Source organism: Littorina saxatilis, linkage group LG9 (genome assembly GCF_037325665.1).
Source record: "Littorina saxatilis isolate snail1 linkage group LG9, US_GU_Lsax_2.0, whole genome shotgun sequence".
NCBI lineage: Eukaryota > Metazoa > Mollusca > Gastropoda > Littorinimorpha > Littorinidae > Littorina > Littorina saxatilis.
Genome location: NC_090253.1, coordinates 63,490,834 through 63,504,180, shown reverse-complemented (window position 1 = coordinate 63,504,180; position 13,347 = coordinate 63,490,834). Strand labels below are relative to the sequence as shown.

The following is a 13,347-nucleotide window of genomic DNA, read 5'->3' as shown; positions in this document are numbered from 1 at the left end:
GTAAGAGGCGACTAACGGATTCTGTTTCTCTTTTTACCCTTGTTCAGTGTTTCTTGTTTAGAATATAGTCAATTTTTGTAAAGATTTTAGTCAGGCAGTATGTAAGAAATGTTAAGTCCTTTGTACTGGAAACTTGCATTCTCCCAGTAAGGTAACGTGAAACCAGAAAGAAAAAAAAGTTGAATCACACTTTTGTTAGCAACGAGGTATTATTTTTACGACTACGCAATGTTTTCCATATTGTATTTATCTACGCGGACTTGTGATTCTCCCCCATGTTTGCCTCTATCATTATCGTTTCTGCGTCCAGTGTTTCGATTCTGTTGTTGTGTTTTTGTTCTTACTCATGTCATCGTATTCATATTTGTATTCTGTTTAAAGATGTTCTTTGTACATGTTGTTATTTGGTTGGTGTGTGTTAAAATGACGGTTCAAACATACAGTGTTCATGAATATGTACTTTTAACTACGGTGATTATTGAATAAAGGGTTTGATTTGAAGGTTTTCATTTAATTATTGTTCTACGTCTTGTTAGATTATACTCACTTTTTCTGCTGATCGACCGGGTTTGGCGCTGAGCTCCCATGGGGTCGCCTTCACGCGGCGGGAGTGTTTTTACCAAGCTACCCCACCCCTTTACTTCTCTTCTTTTGTCTTATTTCTGCCTTACCAGTCCTGTCACCTATATTTCCTTCCAAGAAAACTCTCCCTACTATTCCCTGCAGTTTTCCAATTCTTTTCTTGTTGTCTTATTTCTACCTGACTGGATCCATCACCTTTATTTCACTTACCAAAAGTCTTCTTTTCCACATCCTTATTTCTCTGCACCCCGCATGTCGTAAGAGGCGACTAACGGATTCTGTTCCTCCTTTTACCCTTGTTAAGTGGTTCTTGTATAGAATATAGTCAATGTTTGTAAAGATTTTAGTCAAGCAGTATGTAAGAAATGTTTAGTCCTTTGTACTGGAAACGTGCATTCTCCCAGTGAGGTCATATATTGTACTACGTTGCGGGCCCCTGGAGCAATTTTTTGATTAGTGCTTTTGTGAACAAGAAGCACTTAACAAGTGGCTCTATCCCATCTCCCCCCTTTCCCCTATCCCATCTCCCCCCCCCCCCCTTCCCCCGTCGCGATATAACCTTCGTGGTTGAAAACGACGTTAAACACCAAATAAAGAAAGAAAGTTTGGCGCTGAGGAGCGTAACATTGATGATGACGAAGACCATGCCGGTTGTGGTAGGAAGGCGATAAAGAGATGGACAATCCAGGGGACATAACCGTCCTTCATCTGCTTAGTCTGTTTCTCTGGGCAGTCCTAGCTGTGATAGCGAACGAGGAGTAGTGGACTGTAGAGCATAACAATTGTCATACTGTATATGTACGGAGACAAAAGGAGCACTCCATTATACGAGGATGTACATCTCAGATCTCGGACTGTAGAGCACACACACACACACACACACACACACACACACACACACACACACACACAAACAAATCGTGACACACACACAACACGCAAGGTGAAATAAACAGAAAGAACGAAGCACACAATTAATTAGTCATGTTTTACTGTCACATGGTTAAGGACGTCATCATCATTTTCATCATAACTTATAAATCATCCTGTACACTATCTTACATTCCTGTAATGTAAGAAGATAAACACGGAGTCAAAAAATACATCTGTACAAATATGAACCGACGTTTTGTTACTGCAAGAAGGGTTGGATCTTCCGCGAAGATTTTGTTCTTCGAACTCTTGTAACTTTAGCGTGAGTTATAGGTCTGGACACTTCATACATAAAAAAACAAAACAACAATTGTTGCAATGGAGACAGATTCCACTTCTTTCAGAGAGAGAGAGAGAGAGAGAGAGAGAGAGAGAGAGAGAGAGAGAGAGAGAGAGAGAGAGAGAGCGTTTCGTTATTACGTGCATTAATTTGTAATATATTAAATAAATCATGTGCTGTACACACGTGGTTTGCATCGGAACGAAAGTTGTTACAAATCGCATGCAGCTTGTACGTTATTAGTATCACTTCCTACATTTAAACAAATGACGTTGTTACGTGTGCTCTAATAACATGCTATTATATGTATATATATCTCGCAACACTAAAGTAAGAGGAGGGCGCCCGCACCTCCCAGTCAACACTGTTAAAACGCACTTTACTTTGGTTTCCTGTTCTCAAGCAAAAACGCGTGAAAAACCCGTAAAAGTTAATCGAACTACTCTTTTACGAAATGTTGACTCCATATCCAAAACACGCTAATTTCAAGGGACAAAAATGAAGAGCAGTTTCCGTATAGCTGTAAGTTTGTGTGGATAGACCGAGACAAGAGCACTTGATTTATTCACCGTTCTTTGTTCGTCGTGGGTTTAAATGTACCGTTTTGACTGGTAAGCTAGTTTTTTTCCAATAATGATTGAGATGATTGAGATTTGCGGCCTTGGTCACACACACACACCGCACACACACACACACACACACACACACACACACACACACACACACACACACACACACACACACACACACACACACACACACTGCATAGATTGCAGTCTTGACGGACACTCAACCATTGTCCGTACTATTTTGTGAATAAAACATGCCTTCACAACCATTCTTGTCCAAGCGAGCGTCAATGTATGAACACAGACAAGAAAGACAACCCTAAGATGCAACAGGTAAAAAACGACAACTCTTGCAATCATATCTCTTATCAGCTGCCTTCGTTTTACCATAGACCAAATAGCCTGGACCGCCAACTCGTCACGTGACCCTTCGAGGTTACGACGCTCGACTTTCAGGGGCGCTTAGCGTCCGGTTTGAAAGGCCAGCGATTCGAAGACAGTGAAAAGAAAGCACGCTCCAGTTATTTGTGACAATGGGAGGTGACAAGGAACTGGATTTTCCAAAACTCCAAACTAAACTCAACAAAACTCATCGAAAAACATGTTCCATATCACTTTAGCTGAGTTTATTTTAGCATTTTCAGAACTTACCTCGGCAACTTCGTCCATGTTTACAATCGACACCTGATATGACATCCCCCTGATTTCTGAAAGGCCATGTAAGCGTAGGTTTCTAAATGCGAGAGGCCGCTACCTCGTAATAGAGAGAAAGAGCGGAGAGAGAGCTAGTTGGTGGCGGTCCGGCCAGGAGAAATGGTCTATGGTTTTACCGACCGATTCTGTATTGATACAATTTTTTGTTACCCTATGGAAAACCGAGCAGAACGATTCAAGAACGAAAACAAACCTTGATGATATGGAGGCACACGATGAAAGCATAACAGGACTCTTCATCAGCTTGTATATATATATATATAGCTATTCTGATGGACACGTGGGGGGATTCGGGGGCTGTGATTGGATGGTCTCACACATCCCTTTTCCGATCATCAAAGCATAACGCTACGAAAGTTGGCCATTTTTGCCGATATCCAAACGATATCGGCAATAACAAAGACGCATGGTTCCGGTTTCTTCCACGTGTATAAAGTACACGCATACCTCGCCAGGCTTGTGTCTGTGGCTAGTCGACAGACGATGCAATTTGCTTTGTGTGTGTTTTTGTTGTTGCTTACTGTACATGACACATGATACATTACGTGTAAAATCCAGTTCTTTAACTGGCAGCAAACCTTGCAAATTTCCAGAAGCTGCAATCTGAAGCGACCTATCTCTGATTTTTGCAGACGATCTCTCCAATCACCAATGTTTAACACAAAATCAGCAAACTCTCCTGTCACATAGAACGTCCATTGTGTAGTGCAATGTTGAAATGAAGTTACCGGTCTGAAACATTTCGTCGTTTCTTCTGAGACAATCCTTGTTCTCTTATCATCTACAGATTTACCGCAGTCTTCACCACGCGAATTCCCAACAGAAGTCAGACTTTCGAACATAAAATCTACGTAGGCAAGCATGATACGTCATAACGTCATATGATTCCTAAGATATTGACGTAATGCTAAGCATCCGGTTATCTTGAGTTTTCTCCGTAATACATGTCCGTGGGTTTTTCAATGTTCGGTTATTTCCGTGGCTTCATGCAGAAAGGGAACCGTCGTCTGCAATCAACGACATGGACCATTCTGGTCCTTGTTGCTGACAAAAACATGATTTTAACACAGAATTTAATGTCAGAATAGCTATATAAACGCTATTGTGTTTTCATCGTAGCAATAGGGTCCGATATTTAGACTCGAACAAGTATAATGCGACTCGTCTTCGACTCGTCGGCATTATACTTGTCTCGTCTAAATATCGGGCCCTATTGCTACGCTGAAAACACAATAGCTGTTAATATATGTATACTCCAACATTTAACCTGTTCACGCAATAGTGAATACGACACCTTTAGCAACCTGACAGCTTTAATTTTACGAAGTGCAGTTTGTTCCTTTCGTGTTTTTGCTTGACGCTATTTTACCCATACGGACAGATTTTAGTTGAAGTAAGAAGACAAACACAAAAGTCAAAGAAGTAAAACATAAAACTCGAAAGGTAACTCCAAAAATATACGACACCCGGTGATACAGTGTAACTGTCTGCCATACACACAAGTGTTTCTAACTTAACGAGTACTCGAAGACATACAGTGCACAGAACCACTGTTATTAACACTTTGTTTTTATCAGTTGAAGTATAAGAGGATGGGTATTAAACAGTGGCACGTATTAGCATGAATATTTCACAAGTATTGCATTTGTGTTAGTACATTTTCTCTTCAATTCATATTTTGTTCGAGCTAAGGGCAATATTTCAATCTTGACCAAATCATTGTCACACAATCCGCTCAGCGTGTGCAGTGGTCTGTCAATAAATTAAGCTGCGATTGTCACCGTAGAATCATTCCGCCATAATACACACTGGGTACAGATGATGCACGTGTCAGTCCGTGTGTATCACTCCCAGAACAACACAGCTTGACCAACGCTATTTCTGAACCAGACCAGTATTTGAAAGCATTTTTAGTATGTCACACTTTTTTTTCTATTATTTACTTAATATGCGAGGTGTATTTTGTGAACCGTTGTTGGTAAGTTGCTCTCTTGAGTACATGGAGTCTTAGCCTTCATTCAGTACATGGAGTCTTAGCCTTCATTCAGTACATGGAGTCTTAGCCTTCATTCAGTACATGGAGTCTCAGCCTTCATTTACTTCCATGCACCAGTGTCTCGTCTTAAACTGTCCGTGTGACTTGATGTCATAGGAGGATATCACTGTGAAGTCACACTTTTTTTATAACACCTGACGTCACAGAAACACGACGTCATCAACACTAAACAAAATGACGTCAACACTTGGAGGACTGCAGGACAGCACTCTTGGCAATAGTCCGGCGCTCTTTGTCCAGAAAGAGGGGCACGGCTTTGTTGAGCCGCACGGGCTGCCCGTAGCTGTGAACACTGTCCCCCTCCGACTCTGACGTCACTCCACACTGTCTGTGAAACTCCAGTCGGCCGTCTGACGAGTCGTGGCTGTCTGCACTAAGGTCGGGATCATAAGGGTACGCACTGTCCGCAGCGTGAGGTGCATGAGTACCGACGTAAGGATAGTGATCCTTGCTAGTGTGTGTATCGACGTCAGAATAGTGTCCCTTGTTTGCGTGGTAGGTGGCAGCACCAGTGGCGGGCTGCAAGGACACAGATTTCTTGCCGGCCAGAGGTTGACGTGGGGGTATTGCAGGGGGCGGAGGGAGGAACTCTCTGTTCACATTCCGACCACTGCCGGGTCCTGCACGACTATCACGTGGATCGTCAGGCTGAACACGCAGGAACTTGTCAGAGTTGGGACTGGAGGACTTGAGACGCACGAGCTGGTTGTGCACGCCCAGCTTGCCGCGCCGTGTCAGCGTGCCCGACTCACTGGCCGAGTCCATGTCGCTGAAACTGTATCTGGAGGGCGTGGTCTCTAAGGCTAGTCGCTCCTCCCCCTGCCTTGCCCCGCCCACACTGCTACCCAGGTCCTCCAGGGAGGTGCTGCAGGAGGAGGGGGTCTCGGAGTCTGAGCAGCTGAGCTTCTTGCCGCCCTGACTCTGCGTGGAGCTGGGGGAGGCGCTGGGTGTCCTGATGACGGGGGACACGCGGGGTTTGGATGGGGGTGGGCGTGGCTTGCTGCCCGGGTCCCCCAGCGGCCGGTAGATGACGGAGCGGGTGGAGGAGGAGGAGGTGGAGTACTGGGAGCTCAGGCTGTTGGTGCTCTCAGGCCGACTTTGCAGCGCGCACGTCCTGACCAACGGGGAAGGGGGCTGGGAGGGGCGGAAGGAGGAGCCGGGGGAGGGGGGCTTGGCGAAGGCTCCTGCCGTGCTGTGATTGACAAAGTTCTGCGTGAAAAGTCCCCTGTCGGCAGGGAGGTGCGTGGTGGTGGAGACATGGCCGTTCTCAGAGTGGTAGCCGCTGGAGACAGAAGACTGCAGGTTGCTGTCGGCACCCTCGCTGTTGTCTGACGAGATGCTATTCTCTCCGCTCTGCAGCCCCCCTCTCACCATACTCCCTCGCCCTCCGCTCCCACCGCGAACTAACCCCGCCCCCGTGGGGGATGGGGAGTGTCTGTTGTAGGAAGGAGGAGCGGCGTAGGGAGGAGGGGGCGGGGCCCGCATGTCGGGCGAGGGAAGGGCGTGGTGTACAGCAGTGTGAGGCACACCAAGGGAACGCGGGGAGGGAGGAGGAGGGGGCTGCTTTCTGTGCAGCGAGCTGTCTCTGAGGTGGCTAACACCTTCAGTGGGCGGGGGGTTGCGGTGGTGAGAGCGAGTGGCGAAGTCAGGCGAAGGGAGAGAGCAGTTGTCGTCGGTGGTGGTGGTGTGTGCGATGGCGTTGTGCTGCCGCAGTCGCCTTGAGGAGTGCTGTGAGAGGACGGCACTGTGACGCTGCATGAGCTCCACCTCGGCCCGCTGCGTGGCCACGTCAGCCAGCACCTTGAGGGCGATGTCCTCGGGGTCCAGTCTCTCCTCCTCCTCCCCACCCTCTCCCTCCAGCCCCTTCACCCCCACACCTCTCTGTCCCTCTCCCGTCCTCTGCTCCCCTTTCACACTCATCCTCTCGAAATGTTGCCTGAGCTGTGACGCCGTCCTGACGTCACTCACAGACTCCGCGTCACTCTCTACGTCACTACGGGGCCCTGCCGGGTCGAAAAGCTGCTCCGTGACGAGGTCCTCCGCGAACTTGACGCTCTTGGTGGTGACGGAGTCCGAGCTGCTTGACCGCAAGACCGATGTCCGGCGTTGGCTGGCGACCGGTGTCTCCCCGGACCGGACACTGTCCGAGTCGTCGAAGGAGGGGGAGGAGAGCGGGGGCATCATGTCGGCCGTGGGGCTGTCGTTGGTGGAGGAGCTGCCGTACAGCGACCGGATGCGGCTCTGGTGCGACAGGCAAAGCGCTGGGTCCTGCTGCAGGGGGGACCGCGGTGGCGCAGTGGGCGACGGTGTCAGGGACCCTTGGTCTCCCTTTGGGAAGAAACGAAAAACTTATGTTTACAACTGTTCATCGAGTGTACGACAAGATGGCAAAAACACTTGCCTAGACTGGGGTACAGGTTACATGCCCCAAACGTGCACAACACGTTTAAAATACCCACTTGCCAGCGAAGCTATGTTCTCAAGGGAACATAATCTGAACAACGGCGCTGGTATCAGTAAACCAACCGGCCATGCCATTAGGGCGTCTAGGACAGGCCAAGAAAACATCACACAACCTCTCTAACAGGACGACGCGGAAGTGTTAAATGGACCAAGGTTCATCGCATCCAATAAAGGAATGGAGGGTCTTCACCCGTCAGGTATAAATGTGTGATGTAACTGTGACCAATGTGAAAGTGACAGAGTACTGTATTTTACATTCTATAGAGGCAGCATCTACATAGGTACAAGACACTTACAACAAATCAACACTCATGATCATCATCATTCTTCCCTGACCGCTCTGGTTAGCCTTGTTCAAGGGAGACAAAAAGCCAGGACACCGCCTTACATTCCTGCTCAAGGGAGACAAAAAGCCACGACACCGCCTTACCTTCCTGCTCAAGGGAGACAAAAAGCCAGCACACCACCTTACATTCTTGCTCAAGGGAGACAAAAAGCCACGACACTGCCTTACATTCTTGCTCAAGGGAGACAAAAAGCCACGACACCGCCATACATTCCTGCTCAAAGGAGACAAAAAGCCATGACACCACCTTACATTCTTGCTCAAGAGAGACAAAAAGCCAGGACACCGCCTTACCTTCCTGCTCAAGGGAGACAAAAAGCCACGACACCGCCTTACATTCCTGCTCAAGGGAGACAAAAAGCCACGACACCGCCTCACATTCCTGCTCAAGGGAGACAAAAAGCCACGACACCGCCTTACCTTCCTGCTCAAGGGAGACAAAAAGCCACGACACCGCCTTACCTTCCTGCTCAAGGGAGACAAAAAGCCACGACACCGCCTTACCTTCCTGCTCAAGGGAGACAAATAGCCAGGGCACTGCCTTACCTTCCAGAGCAACTGCTGACGCTGGGAGTGACGCATCCGCTCCATCTCTGCGGGGTTGAAGAGGGATCGCTTGGCGCGGCCCTGGGGGGACAGGGTACCCGGGGTGGGCGAGCTGAGGGAGGTGGAGTGGGAGGAGCCGCTATGACACGAGGACAGGGACTCCAGGGAGGACGAGTTGTCCAGTGACAGCGTGCGGGGCGCGTCCTGCGTGTCTGGGGGAAAAAGAAAAACAGTGATGGTGAGATGGTAAGGGGGGGAAAGAAAGTAGATAAATAGCGTATGGATTTTTCGACAGTGGAATGGTTTGAAGGATTGACATATTGATTCCATGGTAAAAACAATAACAAAAGACACCCAAACACACATGTACACACACACACACACACACACACACACACACACACACACACACACACACACACACACACACACACACACACACACACACACACACACAGAAAGCAACAAGAGCAGACTCACTGAAGACAGCCACCAGGGCCTGTAGAGCGAACTGCAGGTGACGCCTGATTGCCTGCTTACTCAACCGTAACGTAACGTTCTCCGCGCCCACCGCCACCAGGTCCAGACCTGCAGGATCAATAGACACACTTGTTATATATGTTGTTGTTGTTGTTGTTGCTGTTGTGTTTGTTGTTGTTGCGGTTGTTGTTGTGTGTGTTGTTGTTGTTGCGGTTGTTGTTGTGTTTGTTGTTGTTGTCGTCGTGTTTGTTGTTTTTGTCGTCGTGTTTGTTATCGTCGTGTTTGTTGTCGTTGTTAAATAACAATGCGTTACTGACCTCCTCCATCCATCCCTTGGAAACTATTCCGATACGAAATCCTGAGATCTTACTGATTTATGGGTAACAAAGTCCGACACACGCCAGAGCTCCACGTTGAACAACATGTCTATACTGCCTGTTACACGACACACGCCAGAGCTCCACGTTGAACAACATGTCTATACCGCCCATTCCCGACCCCCAATTTGCCTCATATTCCTCAAAAAGATACAACCTAAGGAGAAGAGAACTTACCGAGTGAGGCGAGGAACTCGTGACATCCCGACACGTGCCAGAGCTCCACGTTGAACAGCATGTCTATACCGCCCTCCTTGGCCGACAGCTTGCTCAGGATCTCACGCATCTGAAACACCACATGCACATGTATAATAGTATACAAGACTGGGGTGACTTCACAATATGGCATAGTTCTGAACTAACCGTGGAAGCGACGTCACGTACTGAAAAAAGAGCGACGGTTTGAGATTAGCAAGATCTAGATCAGCACTTTTAAGGACGTGTACGGGAACGTGTACGGGTAACGTCATCAAATCTGGTTTTTACGTCATGCGTTTGCCAAGATCTGCAGTCTTGGTGGGAGCAAAACAACGTATGCATTTCAGTGGAACATTGCCAAGTGAGCCACGGGTGACGCAATATCTACACGTACACGTACAGGTCTTTGCTAAACGTTCGATCATCTAGAACACTGCCATGGACTCAGTGGGACCTCTCACACGGGGCATTATCGGGTTATTGTTCGTGATGTGAACTACATTACCAAAACATCTTACGGCAACGTCCCCCGTCTTTGACAGATGGCGTGTCATTAGATAGATAGATAGATAGATAATTTATTGCCAAGTGTACAATACATGAATGAACATAAAAAATACACGAGGAAAGCAGCTTGCTGTGTGATAAAAACAAAAATAAATAGCATTCATACATCACTGGCGCATAGCATCATACATACATGGTTAAGACAATTTGGTATCACAGTAACTAATACATACACTATACAGACATGGTGAGAACTATGAAACTCTAAGAGCTATCGGAACCCCTAGGACCCCCCACCACTCCCCCCCCTCTCCAACCCCTGTTCCCGCACTGGTAACATACATCCCTCCCCCCCTCCCCTCCCCCCGCCGTCCCACAATAAAAGTACGCAGAATAAGATAGGATCCCCCCCCCCCCCCCACTGTCAACTACTCAGTGTAAGAACTGAACATGTTCCATGCTGATAAAATGTACTTCTAAAACAGCACATAAAAATAAACTCTTCCAACACATCACAGTGGTTAAAGAACGACTAAAACTACTAAAACATACTAGATGTGTATTCCTGTAATATAACCAGCTGCTAAAACATAGTCTGGCTTCATCGCTTCACAGTGGTGTCACCATACTAAAACCCACTCTATAGATCACAGTATGTAATGTCAGCTACTAAAAGCATACTCCTAGAACATCCTAAAACGTGTCACAATCTGTAGAGTTCATTTACCGGTTATTAAAAGCCAGGACAGCCTGGGGGTAGAAACTGTTTCTGAGTCTTGCCGTACGGCATCTGAGGGTTCTGAGCCTGCGCCCCGAGAGCAGAGACTGGAAGAGATGACCAGCCGGGTGTGTGGGATCCTGCATGATGGACCTACATTTCCTCATCATGCGCAGGGTGTGAAGGGAGTCTATAGAGGGGAGATCTCTGCCAATGATCCTGCTGGCAGCCCTAACGACCTTCTCCAGTTTTTCTCTCACTAACTGGCAGGAGCTGCTGTACCAAACCGTGATAGAAAAGGTAAGGAGACTCTCTTCAGCAGCCCTGTAGCGGAACTGGGACATGATGGAGGAGGACACTTTGAACTTCCTCAGCTGTCTCAGGAAGTAGAGACGCTGATGGGCCTTCTTTACTGAAAGGTCAGTATGAACAGCCCAGCTAAGGTCATTGGAGATGGTCACCCCTAGAAATTTGAAGGAATCAACCTGCTCTACGTTCTCACCGCTGATGGTGAGTGGTAAGAGGGGAGTCTTTTTCTTCCTACGGTCAAAGACCATCTCCTTGGTTTTGGTGACGTTAAGGTCAAGGTCATTAGCCACACACCAGCGGCCGACACTCTCGCAACCTCCGCCATGATCGCCCTGTTTCCAACATTTAGACTTACTAGCAGTAAATTTCTTGCTTTCTGCATCCGCCATTTGCAACCCGTTTCTTCTCGCGTGTAACCCTTGTAGGCTCGACCCTGGCCGATCATCGCTTTTTCGTGATATTCTCGTTCCTTTTGTATGACATCTTTACCCTTTACTCATTCATCCTGGCTCTGTCGCTCTTTCCATTCCCCTTCTTTCCTCTATGGCTATCAGCCCTTCCTTTTCTTTCAGAAGTAATCTCCCCTTTCTTACTCTCTATGACACATTGGACCACTAGAGAAACATTCCCATGACGGAAAGCTCAACAGAGGAAAAAACACTATCACAAAGAGTACCACTGCCTCCTTAGTCTAATGAGTCACATGGTACAACACACAGGTAATAATGACAGGGATCACAGACAGTGAGAGGAGTACACAGACAGTGAGAGGAGTACACACAGACAGTGAGAGGAGTACACGGACAGTGAGAGGAGTACCCACCCCCTGTATCAGCGCCTCCCCCACAGCCTGGTTGCTGATGAACTTGGACAGCGCCGTCACTGAGCTAGGGGGTAAACCTGCACACACACACACACAGACACACACACACACACACACACACACACACACACACACACACACACACACACATACACACACACACACACACACACCATCAATATAGAAAGCAAGACCTACATATGACAGCCACGTATATGTTACTACTCTTCATATCATTAATTTGTTTCTTCGCGGTACCAACCATATCAAATTGCTACATGTTCTTCATGTCTCAGCCTTCATGGAGATGAATGGAAAACCTGATGCTCACTCGGATTGCTGGCAGGCGTTCTGCTCACATAAACCTCAGTCGTAACTAAATTAATATGGATTGCATCGTACGCCATCGCCTGTTTCATATCATAGGTCTGAATCAGCAGCTGCGGGACTTCCTGACACTCCTTGAAGATCATTCTCATAATAACTCTTTCCAACAAATTGTAAAGACATCTGTTATGACAACTACTTCAAAGCAAAGATTCATCTAACGAAAACTCATGCTGCTTAAAAATGTTCTCATTCTGTGCACTTTTTTTGTCATTCCTACAAACTTACTTGCCCTGTCACATGTTGAGCGCTTATTGCGCAAGCACACAAGAACATCACAGATAGCAAAAGCCAGTAGATTTTTTACGTGCAACGTGTTACCTTGCCACACGGACACTCGGACACCAACACTCACCTAGCAGTGCCTGCAGACTGGCCGAGGCCTGGGTCAGACGGTCACACGGGTCGGACTGCGGAAAGAAGACGGCGGGTGGGAGCCCAGCGGCGGAGGGTTCGAACCTGAAGCCCACGGCCCTGAGCAGCTCCTTCCAGCCCGGCACGGCCCCCACCTTGTTCTCGATGCTCTGAACCGTGGTGTACATCGGGTTACGCGACCCTTGCTGGATGCGCTGCAGCGACTTCTCCATCTGTCGTGTAGTGAACATAGCGCAGTTAGTGACAGTAAAGAGAGAGGGAGGGAGGGGCCAAGTGTGAGAGAGAGAGTGAGCGAGAGTGAGGGAGGGAGAGAGGGAGAGAGAGAGTGAGGGAGGGAGGGAGAGGCAACGAGAGAAAGAGAGAGAGAGAGAGAGAGAGAGAGAGAGAGAGAGAGAGAGAGAGAGAGAGAGAGTAACGGACGGAGGGAAAAGCAAAGAGAGAGAGAGAGAGAGAGGGGGGGGGGAGAGAGGGGGGGGGGGAGAGAGAGAGAGGGGGAGATAGAGAGTGAGGAAGGGAGAGAGGGGCAAAGAGTGAGAGAGAGTAAGCGCGAGAGAGAGGGGGGAGAGAGAGGGAGGGAGGGAGGGAGGGAGGGAGGGAGGGGCAAAGAGAGAGAGAGAGAGAGGAGAAAGAGGATGAAACAGGAAGAAGACAACATCAACACGACCACGGTAGGAAAAACACAAC

The 13,347-nt window shown here is 48.0% G+C and overlaps 1 protein-coding gene across 1 annotated transcript in view; it reads right to left on the bottom strand.

The window, feature by feature from the left end:
• Positions 1–1,556: 1,556 nt before the first annotated feature.
• LOC138977318 (tetratricopeptide repeat protein 28-like) overlaps positions 1,557–13,347 on the bottom strand; it is a gene marked incomplete at its 5' end in the record, with an annotated part of 28,023 nt that continues 16,232 nt past the window's right edge. Inside the window, 6 exons of the mRNA XM_070350217.1 lie at positions 1,557–7,462; positions 8,490–8,701; positions 8,970–9,077; positions 9,524–9,632; positions 11,902–11,978; positions 12,644–12,875. Coding sequence (XP_070206318.1) covers positions 5,315–7,462; positions 8,490–8,701; positions 8,970–9,077; positions 9,524–9,632; positions 11,902–11,978; positions 12,644–12,875 — 2,886 coding nt within the window. The remainder of the gene's footprint in view (positions 7,463–8,489; positions 8,702–8,969; positions 9,078–9,523; positions 9,633–11,901; positions 11,979–12,643; positions 12,876–13,347) is intronic.